At 26.8% G+C, this 17,011-nt stretch overlaps 1 protein-coding gene across 2 annotated transcripts in view; it reads left to right on the plus strand.

The window, feature by feature from the left end:
- The first annotated feature begins 1,119 nt into the window (after positions 1–1,119).
- LOC141533364 (uncharacterized) overlaps positions 1,120–17,011 on the plus strand; it is a 36,970-nt gene continuing 21,078 nt past the window's right edge. Inside the window, exon 1 of one of the 2 annotated variants that reach the window (XM_074252222.1) lies at positions 1,120–1,194. In XM_074252222.1, coding sequence (XP_074108323.1) covers positions 1,147–1,194 — 48 coding nt within the window. In that variant the 5' untranslated portion in view covers positions 1,120–1,146. Of the gene's footprint in view, positions 1,195–13,416; positions 14,274–17,011 lie in introns of those variants that run through there. The other variant, XM_074252211.1, reaches the window with a different exon arrangement.

The raw sequence follows: 17,011 nt of genomic DNA on the forward strand, positions 1-17,011 counted from the left end.
GGAAATGACGATAGTGGAGGGGGAATAAGCATTAGCGTGGGCAAACCCGTAATTACCTTTATCAAAAACGACTTGTTGGTGAGTAGGTGGATTCACAGAAAGCAATTACATGTAAATGTTGAATCGTCTCGGTTCTCGGTTTAGTTGACTAACCCATCTTCTCTTTCAGTATGATTATTTATACAGTAAACTTATTTATTTAAACAAATCAACCTTTATTTACTCGTTCTATCGAATACGTCGTCGATTATTGTTTAAATACATCCACTCTGGTATATTTATAGCTTCCATCTTTAATGTATAAAGTAATATAATATAATTTATTACCACAATACAATTCCTGTGAATATTTTTACTGATATCTGTGTAAGTAGTTGATATTTTTATTTTTTATTGACGTAAAGTCTATTTAAAGTTGTTTATTTAATGTATATATATATATATATATATATATATATATATATATATATATATATATATATATATATATATATATATATATGTTTTAAGTACAATTGTGGATGGTCAGCGTAAAAGACTGATTGCATATTACCGTTATCTTTGACTCTGCTTTCCTGGAAGCTGAAGCGCATGATGATGCAGACGCTCATCATCACCAAACACCAAGTATTTAGTTTCTCTTTTTATTATTTATTTTTATTTTATCTTACCGAGCACAGTGGATGGATGTGATTGATAAATAGTGACGTTTATCTTCATCAATACAAAATGCTAATAATCTTCATACTTATTTACTTTACATTTTTTAATTATCTCTCGCTTAAGCGTAAACAATTTCTAACAAACAAACTTAATTTTTGTATAAAATAAATTATTGCACTGAATTAATCAAAAAAATTTTCTAATATGCCCTTTTATAATTTTTTAAATAAATTTAGTATTGAAAAAATCCGACAGGTGGCGTATGATCGCTAAATCTTCTCATAGCAAGAAAGTTTCAGGTGTTTATATATAAGATAAAAATTATTTTTGGAATTTTCTGAGACTAAATAATTACTAAACTAATTTTTGATTAATACGACATATTAATTAACGTATTTTAAACAGCTAATTATATTTTAAAAAATTGTTTTCAGGATAGTAATGTAAAAAGGATTTGAAGAACGCAAGTGCTTCTACTCATCAATGATGGATTGTTACGAGAGTATGATCGTGTTTGGCAAGACCCAAATGGTAATGTATAAAAAATTTTTCAACATCTAATTAGATAAAATTTTTTTTACCCACAACTATTTAAGAATTATATTAATAAAATATTTAGAATTTTAATGACTTAAATTTTGAATAATTTTATTATTTTAAGAACAATGATGATCTAATAATTTTTTTAACGATCATATTTTAAATTTTGTTTAAAAAAAATGACTCAATATTGGAAGAAAAAAATCTTTGACGAATAAATGAATGGTAAATTAAAGGAAATCTATAATTAATTGGTAATACTTGTAAATAAAATTAAAATGAAGAGAGAAGAAAATATTGATGAATTTAACCGGGTATTAATTAATCAAAGATCGGTGCAAACGAGGCATGCTCACGCGCAATTCACTAGTGATGCGCAATAAATTAACGAGAGGGCAGGAGAACGAGTCCAGAGAAGAGAATAACTTTAAATGGTATTTAGGTAAGTGGGAGAGAGAAAGAGGAAGAGATTGAATAGCTTGCCCTCTACCTACTATTCTTCGCGTTTATATATACCCATACTTTAAACCGTACACTTGTTGTGTACTAATTCAATCGCAAACATTGTCTAATTGCCTTGAATCCCGAGAATACACACTAAAAATTAATATTTTTACTAGATATTTATTAACAGAGTTTATTTATCATTTACGTCTAGTACATATTATTATATTGATACATACTTTAAGTAAATATGTTTTCAGTTTACGAACATAAAAATATTTAATTATTGCTATGCGGTATAAAAGGGGTTATGTTAAAAATTGATTGTAAAAGTATTTTAAAAATGATAATAAATAAAAATAGTTAGTTTTTATTGAGCTAGGTTACGATCTCAGTTTATCGTGTACGTAAAGTTTAGTTTTATCACATTACTTACACTTGCAAATACCCACTGGAATGCCCGATAAATTTGCTCGATCTATACGTGTATTGGGTTCTCTGTAAGCGTTAGTACATTACATGTATAAATCTAAAGAGAGCGTACATATCTCTAACACGTAAAAATAAAGAGCAAACGACAGGATAGTTAATTTATTACTGAGTTATCGAGTAATGTTTAAGATACACTATAACAAATTAATTAGAATCATCGATCTGTTATTTTTTTTTTTATCTTTCATTTACATTAACTGATAATTTACTTTACTGCATTAATTTATTTTCAATAATAATAATAAAATTATTAAATTTCATTACCAAAAAAAAAAAATATTCAAATCTAAACAACCTTATTTTAAAAGCTCTAATTAACTTGATTAATATACTGCAAGTTAAAAAAAAAAAATCAAGTGCACCAATGTTTTATTTTTCATCTTTCGGCTTACTCAATGCGATAATGTTTTATTTGGTTTTTTATTATTTCGTACACGCGCAGATCAGCGAATAACTGGAACTACACTTGGTTCACTGAGCTTTTCTCTTGGGTCTTGTTTGCCGCATTTTATAAAACATTTAAACTACGTTTTTTATTTTAATTGATACAGAAATAAATAGACAATTGATACAAAACAAAACAGAAACCGAAAACCAGTTTCATGAATTTTATCATTTCTATAGGCATCAATCCAACAAAACTAAAAGTTATAAAACAGCCATGAAAATTCATTGAGTTTCGGTGAAAGACTCGTACTCGGTGCATGTAGTGGCTAATATTTTTTATTATTTTTTTCGCTTTTAACTTTTTAGTATGGTCGAATGAGTAGCCGCCAATTAAAACATTCACATCCGGACAACAGTGCGTATACATATATTGTATGTACATATAATGTAATAGTATAGTATAGACTGCATTTCGTGATGTGAGGTCATTCCCAGAACTCTGTCTGTGGCGGATATCGCGCGAGCTAGCGAAAGATATGAACAAACGGATAATTGCATATATTGTCGCGTAGTTTGCACATATTTATACATATATAAGTAAATTTATATGTTAACTTACATCTAACCGAACACACACATGTTTATAAATATATATTTATATTTGCACAGCAATATATAAATGTAATGAGCGTTCATTCAACCGCGTTTCATAATTCGCTTCCGAGAATTTAATGATTAAGTCTTTACGTCAAATCATTTAAGATATTTTTTTTATCTTTCCGAATAGAGTATCCATTATTTTTAATTAATCGCATATTAATCACTTATTCCTAATTACTAATTATTAACTATTTATTCTTTTTAAAAGATTTATGATTTTTCAATCACCTCAAAAATCTATAATTACTGTAATACAAATTTTTTTTCCCCAATAAATACCCGCGAAAAAATTTTCTGATACAAAAATTTGATGAATCTCTGATCTGATCTAAGTTGACGATATGAAAAAATTCTAATAAATTTTTTGCATTGAAAAGAATGATTGTCGATCATTAATAATTAAAAATTATACAATTTTATGAATGATATAATACATAAAGTAAAAAGATGTTTAAAATACACAAAAAAAAAATGTAAGAATTTGTAATTTAATGATGCGTAAAAAACCTTTCTCGTGTCCTTCGCTCCATCAGAAGTAAAACAGCCGTCCCACGTGATACGTCTGTCGAGGACCTTGAAATTTTCTGTATAACAATTCTATATAATTGCTGGCCGATTTCATAATTTTGTGTTCGGCCAAACGGTCACAGTCACTAGGGCACACTCCATATGTATATTTTATTTAAAAACAAAATTTTTTTATTTAAAAAAAAAATTTTTATCTCAAAATAAGTATTTTGATTTTTCGAAATAATTTAATTTTTTTTTTTTTTTCACTTTCATATTAATTTAAAAATTGCAACGAATGTAAAATCAGGCTTTCTATCTTTTAAAAATAAGAGAAGGGAAGTCTTGACTTTGAGGGCGAAATGAATAATTACATGTTAAATCTTACATTGGCAAAATCTAGATCATGGTCACATTTATTGCTCAGTCTATTGTATAACTGTAAATAAAAGGAATTAACTTGTTAGAGCAGCAGGGCGCCCAAAGAGTAAAGAGTAAAGAGTAAGCCGTAAAATAACGCAGCAATTATCTTTACTTTGTTTTCTCAACCCCTCTTTTCGGATCACGCAATTGTTAAGAATTAAGAGCGATCTGGTTGCGGTTAATCCGTCATAACCAGGTTCGAGAAAAACGTGGGAATTTAGTGTCAAGTAGTTTAAACTCAAAAAGTTATTCGCGGTGTATAATTAAAAATTATTAGATACAGCAGTACAATATCTGAGGCTAAGTGCCGGCAAGTGAAGGTCGGCCTGAAAAAATGTTTCAATTTTTATTTTTATATTTGTCTTATAACAGTATAATGACTGGGTTGTTGTATGTAATAAAAATAATAATAAAAATAACGAATCTACACGAATAATAACCTTTGAATTCTTGGTATTCGCCTTATATTCGCATTCCCGATACGACACGCGTATCACACAGGAAGTGGCATGTTCGAACGTGACGATTACTTTAGCAAATGAACAAACAACGCGGGAGAAAATCAATCTAATCGAACTTATTATCTTATTCAATATATTATATATTATGCATTTTTCGATTTTTTTACATCATTCATTTTAAATATATTTCATCCAATAATGCGGGTAATTTTTAAAATTATTAAGTTACAAAAAAATACTAAATCTATTATGATTTAAATAGAACGTCGATTATATCTTAAATTAATAAACCAAATTTTATTAAATTCTGAATAGTAATTTTACAATCAACGGTAATACATTAAAAAAGTCATTAACAACTATAGTATGAAATTATTTTGTCTAAATGACCACTGAGAATAGACCATTACACGCTATACAACACAAAATTTAAATATTTTACTGGTGTATGGTTACGGACCATAAATTTGACCTTTGTCATCCCTCGGACTCATGTTTATACCTGACTCTGTAAACATTACCATCATTTTTACTCTTCACTCAAGCAATAATGTCAAACAGTGGTCGGGTTAATATTGTACATATTTAAATATGTAAATTAAAATTTTCACGCACACTAATTTCTTTTATAAAATTATTACGAGCTTTGTGAAAATATTATCCCCAGTGATTGTCTGCAGCACAGGTCTAACATAAGTAAAGAGTAACGAGAGTTAATGTGTTTTGAGAAAAAAAATAAATCCGAGTAATAAGAGAAACCGGTATTGTATTGAGCAGTAAGAGGAACCAGTTACAATTTAATATTTTTTTTTTTTATTTCAAATTTATTTAGTACCGTGTCTATATATATATATATATATATATATATATATATATATATATATATATATATATATATATATATATATATATATTCCCTTTTTGCCTTAAAACATACTTTCTCCCTCTCGACGTTACACCACGAAATTACGCAAGTTAAAGCATGATACTTGTGTTGGATATTGGTATACCTATAGATCTACAAAAGTGGAGTGGAGAGTACAAGCGTGCGACGCTTTAGTACTTTAGTATTAGACCGGGACGTATATCTCGAATTTAACGGAGGCCTCCTTCCTGGCGTTCCCATTTCCTGTAGATCTCTCTCGGGATGGAGATGGAAGAGGCACCCTTCTTCCGGCCCAAAACTTCAGTCGTTCTGCAGGCAACACATAAGCAAACCCTACGTATTACCTTGATTATTATTATTATTATTTTTTATTTTTTATTATTATTATTGTTATTGCAAAGATTAAATAATAACAATAACTAGCAACCTTGCAGTCACTATGTGACTGCCGTGAATTGTGAACTATAAATAAAATTTTGCTTTAATAAATAATGACTTTTGTTAAATTGCATTGTATTTTTTTAATTATTGACATTTTTAAAGATTTAAGCTTATCCTGATGTTACACTCATCAAGAGCTTTCATTTAAGTACCCACTTGCATTTTTGATATATTTTTCATTTATTCATATATTTATAAAATATATAAATATATGAAAAATCGATGTGGGTACTCAAATGAAAGGTCGTGATGAGTATAACATCGGGATGAGCTTATATTTTTAAAAATGTCAATAGTTTTATTATTATTATCATTCTTACAAATATTTAACATTAAAAAAAAAAATAATAATAATACCCGATATATGTACCATGACTTATATTACAACCCCACATTCCCACGTGTAAAAACTACCAAAATCTGATACAACACATAGATGTTATATATACATACATAAACATAACACACATTAGGAGCTTAAAATCCGACGTATAGCAATGTAAGCGCCACTTACACCGACACCACTACACTCAATCAACTGCTGACTGTGCTGTTATTATATGGGATAGGACATTTAAACTTTAAAGGGACACGCTCGTCTCTGCCCGGTGAGTTTAATATGAAGGGCATTCCGAGACTGAGTGGTGTATGTGTGTAGGTATAGATGTGTGTTACTACGGTCAAAAGAAGAAGGAGTATAGAGGCTAAATATAAAGAAGGAGGTATAATGTAAGGTATTGTTGTTGTTATTATATGTTGTATGTAGTACGGATCGGCAAAGGGGAGACTGCAAAACTGGAGAACTCGAGATTTAATTGAGAAGAGATCGCCGACGGTAGACGGAATTGAAAAGTTATACAGACTTAATTAAGGAGATCCTCTTGATCTTCTTGCACGTGTTGGATGTATATGATGATAATAATAATAATAATAATAATAATAATAATAATAATAATAATAATAATAATAATAATAATAATAATAATAATAATAATAATAATAATAATAATAATAATAATAATAATAATAATAATAATAATAATAATAATAATAATAATAATAATAATAATAATAATAATAATAATAATAATAATAATAATAATAATAATAATAATAATAATAATAATAATAATAATAATAATAATAATAATAATAATAATAATAATAATAATAATAATAATAATAATAATAATAATAATAATAATAATAATAATAATAATAATAATAATAATAATAATAATAATAATAATAATAATAATAATAATAATAATAATAATAATAATAAATTATTTAATATTGAAAATCAGTTAGCGCGCATTTAGAACGATTTATAAATAAAAATTAATTAAAATTAATATCAATTATCTCAATTAAAATGATGTTTTTATCAGTGAGTATCAATAAATATATCAGTGTATATTGACCAAGGAGCAACCGAAGAAGATGCCAAAATGGGGTCATCGGGTTGACTCACTAACAAAATACATATATGAAACATGAAACACAAACAAATAAATAAATATGGAAATGAAAGGACGGGGGAGTGTGTGCAACTGACGGTTTAAAATATTTGTAAATACATACACAGATAAAATTAATTATTATCAATAACAATAACAATAACAGTAGTAAATATGATAATAATTATTATGTGTACCCAATAGAACATGAAAACTGACAGGACAGAAGATGGAATAGCGGAAACGTAATAAAATAGAGAGATGAGAGCCCTAGAGACATGAATTTCCGACTAAATTGTAATTGTTACTCAGCAGTGTGTGTATGCACAACGAATCAGTATGATTAATCGTTCACATGCAATGCAATTCGAGTAAAGTGCATGCTGCTAATGAGTACCCTGCATTGTCATACTGTCAAAGAGATTACAACCATTCTACTTCTCCATGGATCCTCTCCTCGTTGCCATTGCCGTTATCAACGGTCCCCAGGTGCATGTCACTAACTATTTTCAAATAATATACCTACTGCTGTCTTTTCTCGCGCTTTCTCTTCCCCCGTCGCTCCTTTTTCTGCGAGCTGCTTTTCCACTTCTCTCTCCTGCTCGAGCTCTAATGCTGCGCCGCTTATCTGCCAATTGTTGCAATCAGTCCATCGTTTTGTGTTTCACTTATTTCGTGTTGTTAATCGGACTACATTAACTAGAAGCTTTTAGTGTTTTTTCAATCATGTTGATAATGCTAACGATAGTCATTATTATTATCATGAAATTAATTATTTTTAATTATTGAAATACGCTCGGTTAAAAAACAATAATTGACTTTTACTTGAACAGTAAATATAGATGTTCAAGTTAAAAAATAAAAGCTGTGAGTTATAGAAATTTTAAAAGGGTTTTTATTTGTTAGTTTGTGAGTTGCTGGTGAGTGTTGAGTTTTGGGTGTAGAAGTAATACCGTTATTGAAATATCGGGATTTGCGATACTATCTAATGCGTAATGAAATGAAATAAAAGTTTCAAATCTAAATCTTTTTATTGTACTCCGAAAATAGTGATGAGTCATAAATTTAAAATCGTTTTCATCAATCGATCAATTGTATTTTTTAGAATTTTTAATGAGATTTAAATAATCCTGCCTGATGCTAAAACTCGGTATGTAAATTAAATATTAATTTAATTTAATACTGATTTTAACACCTTGATTTTTTGGTAGAAGAAAGAACGATCGAAAAATGAAGAAAAAAAAAATATTAATTAGCTTAGATTTTATAAAAAAAACATTTTTATTTTTTTACAGGAGAAAATCCTTGAAATAATCATAATTTGAAAGTTTTAACATTATTTTATTATTGACGCAAGAGTAGAGCGTAGTGTGAAGTCTTACATTTTATTATTATTATTGTTATTATTATTATTAGAACCGGGATTATCAATAAACTCGTAATATGACGAAAACAAACGTGAAATGATGAAATTAATCACGTTTGTTCCTTCATAACGTGTTATATTATTCATATTGGTATCACGTGAAACGTGATGCATTCCATATTCATTTTTAGAGAGAATTTATTAAAATAATATATATTATGTATATTGTATATTAATTCTAACGTAATTTGATGTGACGTGTATAATTTAATTTGGCTGAATAAGCACGTAAAATAATCGCGTGTATGAAATTTAAATTAATTAATACAGAATAAAAGTTTGAGTTATGTATTTTCAGATGAAATTTTCGTATCAAAAATTAAAAACATAATTTTTTAGTCTTATTTTAATTTTATTTTTCCGAAGAGAGGGGTTCTAGTATTTATCATAAAAGTTGAATTGCTCGGTAACTGCTGACACCTTACTGTCGTTTATAGAACTAAATCCAGGGATGGAACTTTTTTTAAAGTATAATCTTTAACTAAACTAATATATCCTGAATATAACAAAAAAAAAAAAAATATTTTTAATTATTTTTGACAACAGAAAAATATTTATCAAAAATATAATATTTATTGTGTTGATTAATAGATCAACAAAAATCAGTGAACGCGACTGAATTAACAAGTTTATTGTGCTACAAATCAAGCAGTTTTTTTTATTTTGCTTACGGAATTATATAGCGCAGCCAAAAAAAATTTATTATTCGAAATCGATACTTAAAACCCATTAAAATTAGTGTCTCAACTCTAAAACAATCCCGTTACTTGAATATATTTTAACTGTTTCATTACTAGGACAGGACATTTTAAGATCTTTTGTTTTTGCAACTAAATTATAATATATTATCGTGAACGCGCGACTCGTGAATTAAAAATAATCAAAAATTAATAATTATGTTAAATCTTTTCTCGGAGATTTTTCGGTTGATATACCTTAACTCAATAATTATTATTATAAATTTAAAATATACGTATTGTAATCAATTATACATGATTTTTAGCGATAAATAAATTTATCTGCCTCACCAACGATCAAGATAAGAAGACATATATCATTCTTATATATATGTTGATATCATTACAATGTGAATCTATTATAAATGCTCGTGATTTATTGATTTTTTATTTTCAATCTATGATACGCATAATGCATCATAGATATAACTAATTGAATTACTATTAAATATTCAATGTGTATACCGATGTGTCCTCCAAATGATAATATAATCATTTATGTTCTTCAATATCTATTTGTTTTAATAATTTCACTCGTATTTATTATTATTAACATTTTAATTATTAAATAATAATAAATTTATTGTTAAAAAGAGGAAATTAATGTTTATGTGTTAATGTACTTGTAAATTAAAAAAAAAAAATAAATACTGTAGAGATAATTGGCACGTGGATTTTATTTTGAAGGTTAAATTGATAGTGGGTAAAGTATTTTAACGTAAACACACTTTATATCAGTTAAAAGTATTTAGTATGCTCAGGCTGCAATCAAACATCCGGTAGCACTTCTACACATCTATATACTTCTAATAGACTTTTATTTATTTATTTATTTTTTTCAACGCTGTAAATTCAATTAACAATAAATATTATTAACTTCCGCGCAATTATACACATCCACAATAATTAATGCATGACCGCGGTCAGTTCATAACTATAAATTTTACTTCCATAAAAGCATTCAGTCCTTAAAATAATAATTTCTCAGTGAACAAAAAAAAAAATTGATTTTATTTTGACAGTTTTATCATTTAAATTTACACAAATAAAATAAACGCTTGTCTAATTAGTCTATATAACCTAACCTAATTATTTAAAGTGTTTATCTGTTATCAAATAAAAATTATTAAAAGTCCATATGCGTTGTAGTTACTTGGTCATTTTTATTTAAAAATTCATAACTGAATGTCGCTTAAAAATACATTACGCTGAAGTTATATGTTCAATACATATTAGAGAATAAATATTTTTGGATGAAAAAATTCGTGGAATTGCTACTTTTGACTGTTACGCCGGTAATGATCGCGAGATCACGTCTTAAACGTGACGTCTACACGCAGCCCACTCTTATACACTCTACGGCAGTTAACTCGAAATATTTTGGCACAAATTTATTTTCATGTCCTCACAATGATAAATCACTTTATATTTATTTAACATTTATATTGTAATCTTACAAGAAACACTAATTATAATTGTCCCGAGTCGTTTATGCCAGCTCTTTAAAATTCAACTGATAATTAATGCTTGTTTTATATTTAAAAATGATGTTTACCAAAAAAAAACATTACCGCGAAAAATTGTAGGTGTTTTAAAAACTACTTGCCTTTGCCGGGATTCGAACCTGGATCTTCGGCGCAGAGTTCAATATTTTTTTTTAACCAGCGCATAACCTTTTGATAAAGACTATTTAACTTTTAATATATAATTTTATTTTTGATTTGCATCAGCGGTTAATTTTTTATCTATTTATTTCAAAAATACTACAAATTTTTAATTAATTATTTAATATGAATTTTTTTATTTAATTTCAATAATAACTTTAGTCAAAAAAAAAAAAATTAAAATTAGTAAAATCTATCTCTAATTTTCTCTATACATATTATTTGACTTGTTCTAATAATTTTTTTGCCACTTTTATATAACTCGAACATGTAACGTCATGTTTATTACTGCTCGTGTGACGAATCGATTAAACGGTAAAATAAAAATCAATTTGTTAAAAAAATTTTTTACAATTACACAAATTATTTTTTGCAATGATTTTCAAATTGTTGCTCAACATATAATGAGTAATTTTAATTTAATGGCTTAGATTTTATTTTTAAAAAAATTTAATAGTCATAGAATTGAAGTTTATTTTTTGCTGCGTTAAAATGATCGCAAAGACAAATCGCGTGTGCAGAAAGTTTAGAAAAAATACAAATCACAGCTACTTGTAATAAAATTAACTTGCGTGTAAACTATCCGTACTTATTATATTCCCTGGGAGATTTTTTAACGCGGTTTTATTATCTAATACTTTTTAGTACTGCAAAAATAAGAGTAAATAATTTTTTTTTTTTTTTTTTTTTTTTTTTTTTTCAAGGAAAATTTACTCTTGATTTAAAATACATGTGTAATGACCGGTCATTGACTTAAGTTGAAAAGTAATTATGAACGATAAAAAATAAATTAAAATTTATTGTTTTTTTTTTAGACAGTTCATTTGGAATTTTATATATTTTTTTTTATTATATCAATGACTATGAATACAAATTATTGAATCGGCGATGAAAAAAGATTTCTTATCTGTTTATTATTGTTCATCGATTTATTTTACGGTACTATATGTGATACAGGTTCAATGACTTTTGGAATAATATTAATTTTAAAACAATTATTATTAAAACTGGTGTTTATATGTAGAGAGAAAGCAGATGGTTAATTTTATCAAAAGTTTAGCATGTATTCCATTTATTTAATTAGACTTAAAGTATACACTTTGCAATTAAATAAATTTTGCTTATTATAAAGTAAAATATCAAAATGAATTTATTTAACATTTTTGGATTAATTTTTATGAATTGTTAATTATGGAGCACTTAAATTAATAGTTTATTAGATTACTTAATTGCTTAAAATAAATATAAAAGTATTATTAATTTTTTGATAACTTATTTATAATTTAAAAACCTCGGGATGATTTTTATATTTTTTTATGAAAATTAATTTAGCAGTTGTTTGAAAATTTTAAAAATTATTTTAACAAATAAATTATGGCAATAAAAATTGACATTTAATAATTAAAAAAAATTGTATTAACTGTATATATTGCTTCCCCTTGCTAAAAACAAATTTAATTGTTTAATGCAATAAATAAATTAATTAAAAAAATTTTTAAATCATTTTAGAAAAAATTTTTTTGTTAAATAAAATTAAAAAATAATCAAGTGACTGCTAATTTTAATTTAATGTCATGAAATTAATTAAAAAAATTTTTTTATAATTCAATTACAATAAAAAAATGCTTCTAAAAATTTTCACTTGTAATTTTTATTAATTTTTACATGTGAAACTTTTTAATTTATTTTTTTCATAATAATTAAATTGCTATAAATATCTAAAAAAATTTGTACTGTCTTACAACTCCAGTGTCATTACTTCTGATTAGTTTTTTGAATAAAAAAAATTAATATCAAGCAACTAGAGAGACCTTGAGGTCTAAGCTGGTGATTCCTCACCCCTTATCAGCTAAAAGATTCAAAATACTTAATTGCATGAGTTTGACACCAACTAGTACCCTTAAGCGTCTCCCAGCGTGTCTGCCGAGAAGGCGAATCACACATACACCGAATCCCACACACTCACACCAATTACGCACACATACACGTCAAAAGCATGCGTGCGCAAGTAGTGTAGACACAAACAAACAGAGTCGGCGAGCTTTTAAGAAGCAACGCACACATGTACAAGACAGCTTGGTTACTTCGTCCTTACCCTCGCCCCGATTGGCTGATATTCAAAATAGAGTACGTGTTCCTAGTGCACAGTGTGCCGGCAGCAGCGCCACCTCCGGCAGATGGAACTAACACACACACACACTTTGCATTGCTGGTCTCGGAGTGGGGGCTCGGAGATCGCACAGCTGATGCAGTACTGTAGCCTGTAGCCCGTAGTCGTGTAGTCTGAGTAGCGTACAGAGTGTAGAGAGGTGAGCAGACGGTCCGCGCTCAACTCGGTTCTCGGTTCTAGTCTCGTTGAGTTTCGAGTTCGAGTATAGACCCCAGTAACTCCTGCTAACGAGTCAGTAGCACATGAGCGCTCGTCTAGCGGGTTTCGCAGCGTCTCGCCACCGGGAATAAAATGTCATCCCACAAACCGAGATCTAGTGTCAATGGATATTTATTATTATTGTAATTATTATTGATATTCGACAAAATAATTAAATTTTTCAAGTTTGTTTTTATTCGAAATAATAAACAAATTATTTATAAACTTTTACCGAAAATAAATATTTTTTCACGGTCTCGTGAAGAAGGGATTGATCAGCCCGTGGTGCTAAGACGTTTCACCATTATTTTATATTATTATTATTATTATTATTATTATTATTATTGCTTTCGGGATTTTATTGTATTTATTACAGTTTAAATTTGTAAGACTCTCTGGGATTTTATTTTTTATTATTGGTCGTTTTGACGTCATTTATCCAGAGGATTTGTGCGGGTGCATAAAACGACCTTATTATTTTTATTAATTATAATAATAATAATTGATTAATATTGAAATTATAAAATATATATTGTGTGACTGTGTAAAAATAGTGTAGTGAATATTGAAATAATATATATTATTATTATTAATATATAAGGCACGAAAATGGTGCCCCAACAGCAAGATAATCCCGCTAATTTGGGAACCCAGCAATTTGGATCTCTAAGAATTAACAAAAATTCATCCACGCCGTACTCAGATGCCACTCAGGTAACACGTGTTTTTTATTCTGTCTCAGTGCTGCTGCTTAGTGTGTCGATTAATTTTTTTTTCTTTTTATTATTGTGAAAATAAAATCAACAGGCAGTTGATTATTTTTTTTTTTTTTATAACACTGAAGTTGACAGATGTTAAAAATTTTTTAGCAATTAAATTATCAAAATTAATAAAAATTACAAGTGAAAATTTTTAGAAGCATTTTTTATTGTAATTAATTTGTTAAAAAAAATTTTTTAATTGACAGCTGACCGCTAACTTCAGTACTTTTTTTTTATCAATAAATTAGGCCTTAAAAATTATTTAAAAAATTTTTAAAAAATATAAAAAAAAAATTATGATATTGAAATCAGCTGTTGGATTATTTTTTAATAAATAAATGATTAAAAAAATTTATTTTTTGATAAATTTATTTGTTTGAAAAATATTAAATTGTCAGGTGTCATTTTTTTATTAACATTTTGTTACGGATTGATAAAATTTAAAGATAAGAAAATATTAAAAGGGAGTGAAATGAAATTTTTAATAAAGATACACATAAGTAAATAAATTAGTTGCAAGGGGTTTATTTTATTTAACTAATTTCCGCGGTAGCGACGGATTTAACGAATGATGGCAGCTTGCCATCCGGTTTTACTATTTCGTATTTTGTATAGTGTATTTAATATATTTTACATTGATACACTTTAGTGTGATTAACAAGTAGAATTTTTTATTCTTTTCCTGGAAAAAATTTGTTGCTATGTTGGTTTAAATGTCAGATCTTGAATTAAAATTTTTAGACAAAAACTGGATGAAAAATATATTACTTTTGGTTTTATTTTATCAGTGCGTGCAATTGTGGTTGTGAAAAATTACAAGAACTGTGAAGTTTGTGAGCACTGACAATTTTGGTTTTTTTTTCTGACAGAAAAATTGTTATAATAAAAAAAAAAAATTTCTTAAAAAATTGTCAGATGAAATTTTACTAAAAGTTTAATTTTTTTCACAATATATTTCGTTTAAAAAATCTTAATTATTTTTAAAATACTGTGTAAAAATTTTAATAAATATTCTGGTAGAATTTAAAACTCCTTTATTGATAAGAAATTAATAGACAATTTAGTTTAATAAATTTTGTCTTGATAAAATAAATTTAACGAAATTGTAGAAAATCAAAAGCTTAAAAAAAAATCATTAATGATTTTTCTATAATCATTAATGAGAGTCTTATAATCGTAATTATGAAATAAAAATAAAAAAAACAATAAATGTCAATCTCTAAGTAAAAATCAGGTTAAATTAATAATTAAGTAAAATATTTTAAAACCTGCGTTAAATTTACGATATCAGTAATAATTGTAGGTAACACGTAACATGTAATAAATTCAGCAGAAAACAGGTTAGTAGTTAGGATTGTGTATCCTACGTCAAAGAACGTGACGGTTCGTTAATTCCCTTAGCGACAATCCAAAGTATAAATACAAATTATTTTTTAACTTAAAAAATTCCTGGACAAAAGTTTACTTTAAAAGTTAGAGTGATTAAAATTGATAGCAAATACAAGCGCCGGAAAAAATTTTTTAAATGTCTTTCAGGTATAAATAGTCGATAAGTAATTAATTAGTTAAATAACACCATAGTATTGGTGTCAGTACTAAAAGTTGTTTTTTTTCTTTCATTTCAAATGACTGATATCAAGTCTTAAGTGATATAATTGACGATGTATCAAGGTTGAAGTTTGTTTTTAATATTTGGTTCTAGATATGGAGTAATTACGGTTAATAAATTTAATTATTTAACGAAAAAATATTCGGTAGTTTAATAGTGTAATTAGAGACCAAAAAATATACTTCTGTTATTTTAGTTTGTGATTAAAATTTTATATATATCTTACTGTCATTAATTTGGTGTTGATTTTTTATTTTTATTTATTCTTAATCGAAATTTTTTATTTCAATATTAAACTACTTTAAATAAATTACACAAAAAACTTTTCAAACAATTACTTTGGCTAAAACTTTAAAAATTAGGTAATCAACTGATTAAGTAATATTAAGTAGAACTTGTTGAAAAATTAATTGCATTTGGCAAATTAACAACTTTAAAAATATTTATAACTTTCATAAAAATTAATTACAATTATTATTCTTAATTTTTTTTTCAATATAAAAATATTTTTTTAAATATACTTTTATAAATTCCCAACACGTGGACAATTTTTTTTTTTTTATAATTTAATTACCAAAAAGAAACCATATGTCTGCTATTTTCAGTGTCATTAAAAAAGTTATTTTATTTCTGCGTTGTACTACGATAAGAGATAACGTGAATTTAAATTTAAAAGTACCGTGATTAGATTACGCTTCAATATTAATATAATAATATTAACGAAATAATTTAGTTTGGCCAGAGCCGGGTGAAACAAAAAGTAGACCGTGACATTCGTTGACAGGCAGTTAACCCTGAGCCTCTCTTTACTTGTCTCATCTCCTCGAGCAAATTCGATGTTATCGATTTTTGAGGGATACAGCGACTGCCAGATTTTATTTTTTTACTTCTCCGACTCCGCGCCTCCATATACCTACATATATAACTATAACCATTTGGTTTTTTTGCTCGAGCCGATGCGATACTTTACCTAACATGCGTTGTTTGCTTAAGAAAAAAAAAGTAACTCTTGCTTGCTTTTTTTTTTCCTATCCTCCGTTTCTTGTTTGTAGACCTCTACACATTTTTTTTTTTTTTTTTTT

The sequence above is a fragment of the Cotesia typhae genome, unplaced genomic scaffold (assembly GCF_013202065.1).
Source record: "Cotesia typhae breed Kobodo isofemale line unplaced genomic scaffold, CoteBio_Ctyphae contig_123, whole genome shotgun sequence".
NCBI lineage: Eukaryota > Metazoa > Arthropoda > Insecta > Hymenoptera > Braconidae > Cotesia > Cotesia typhae.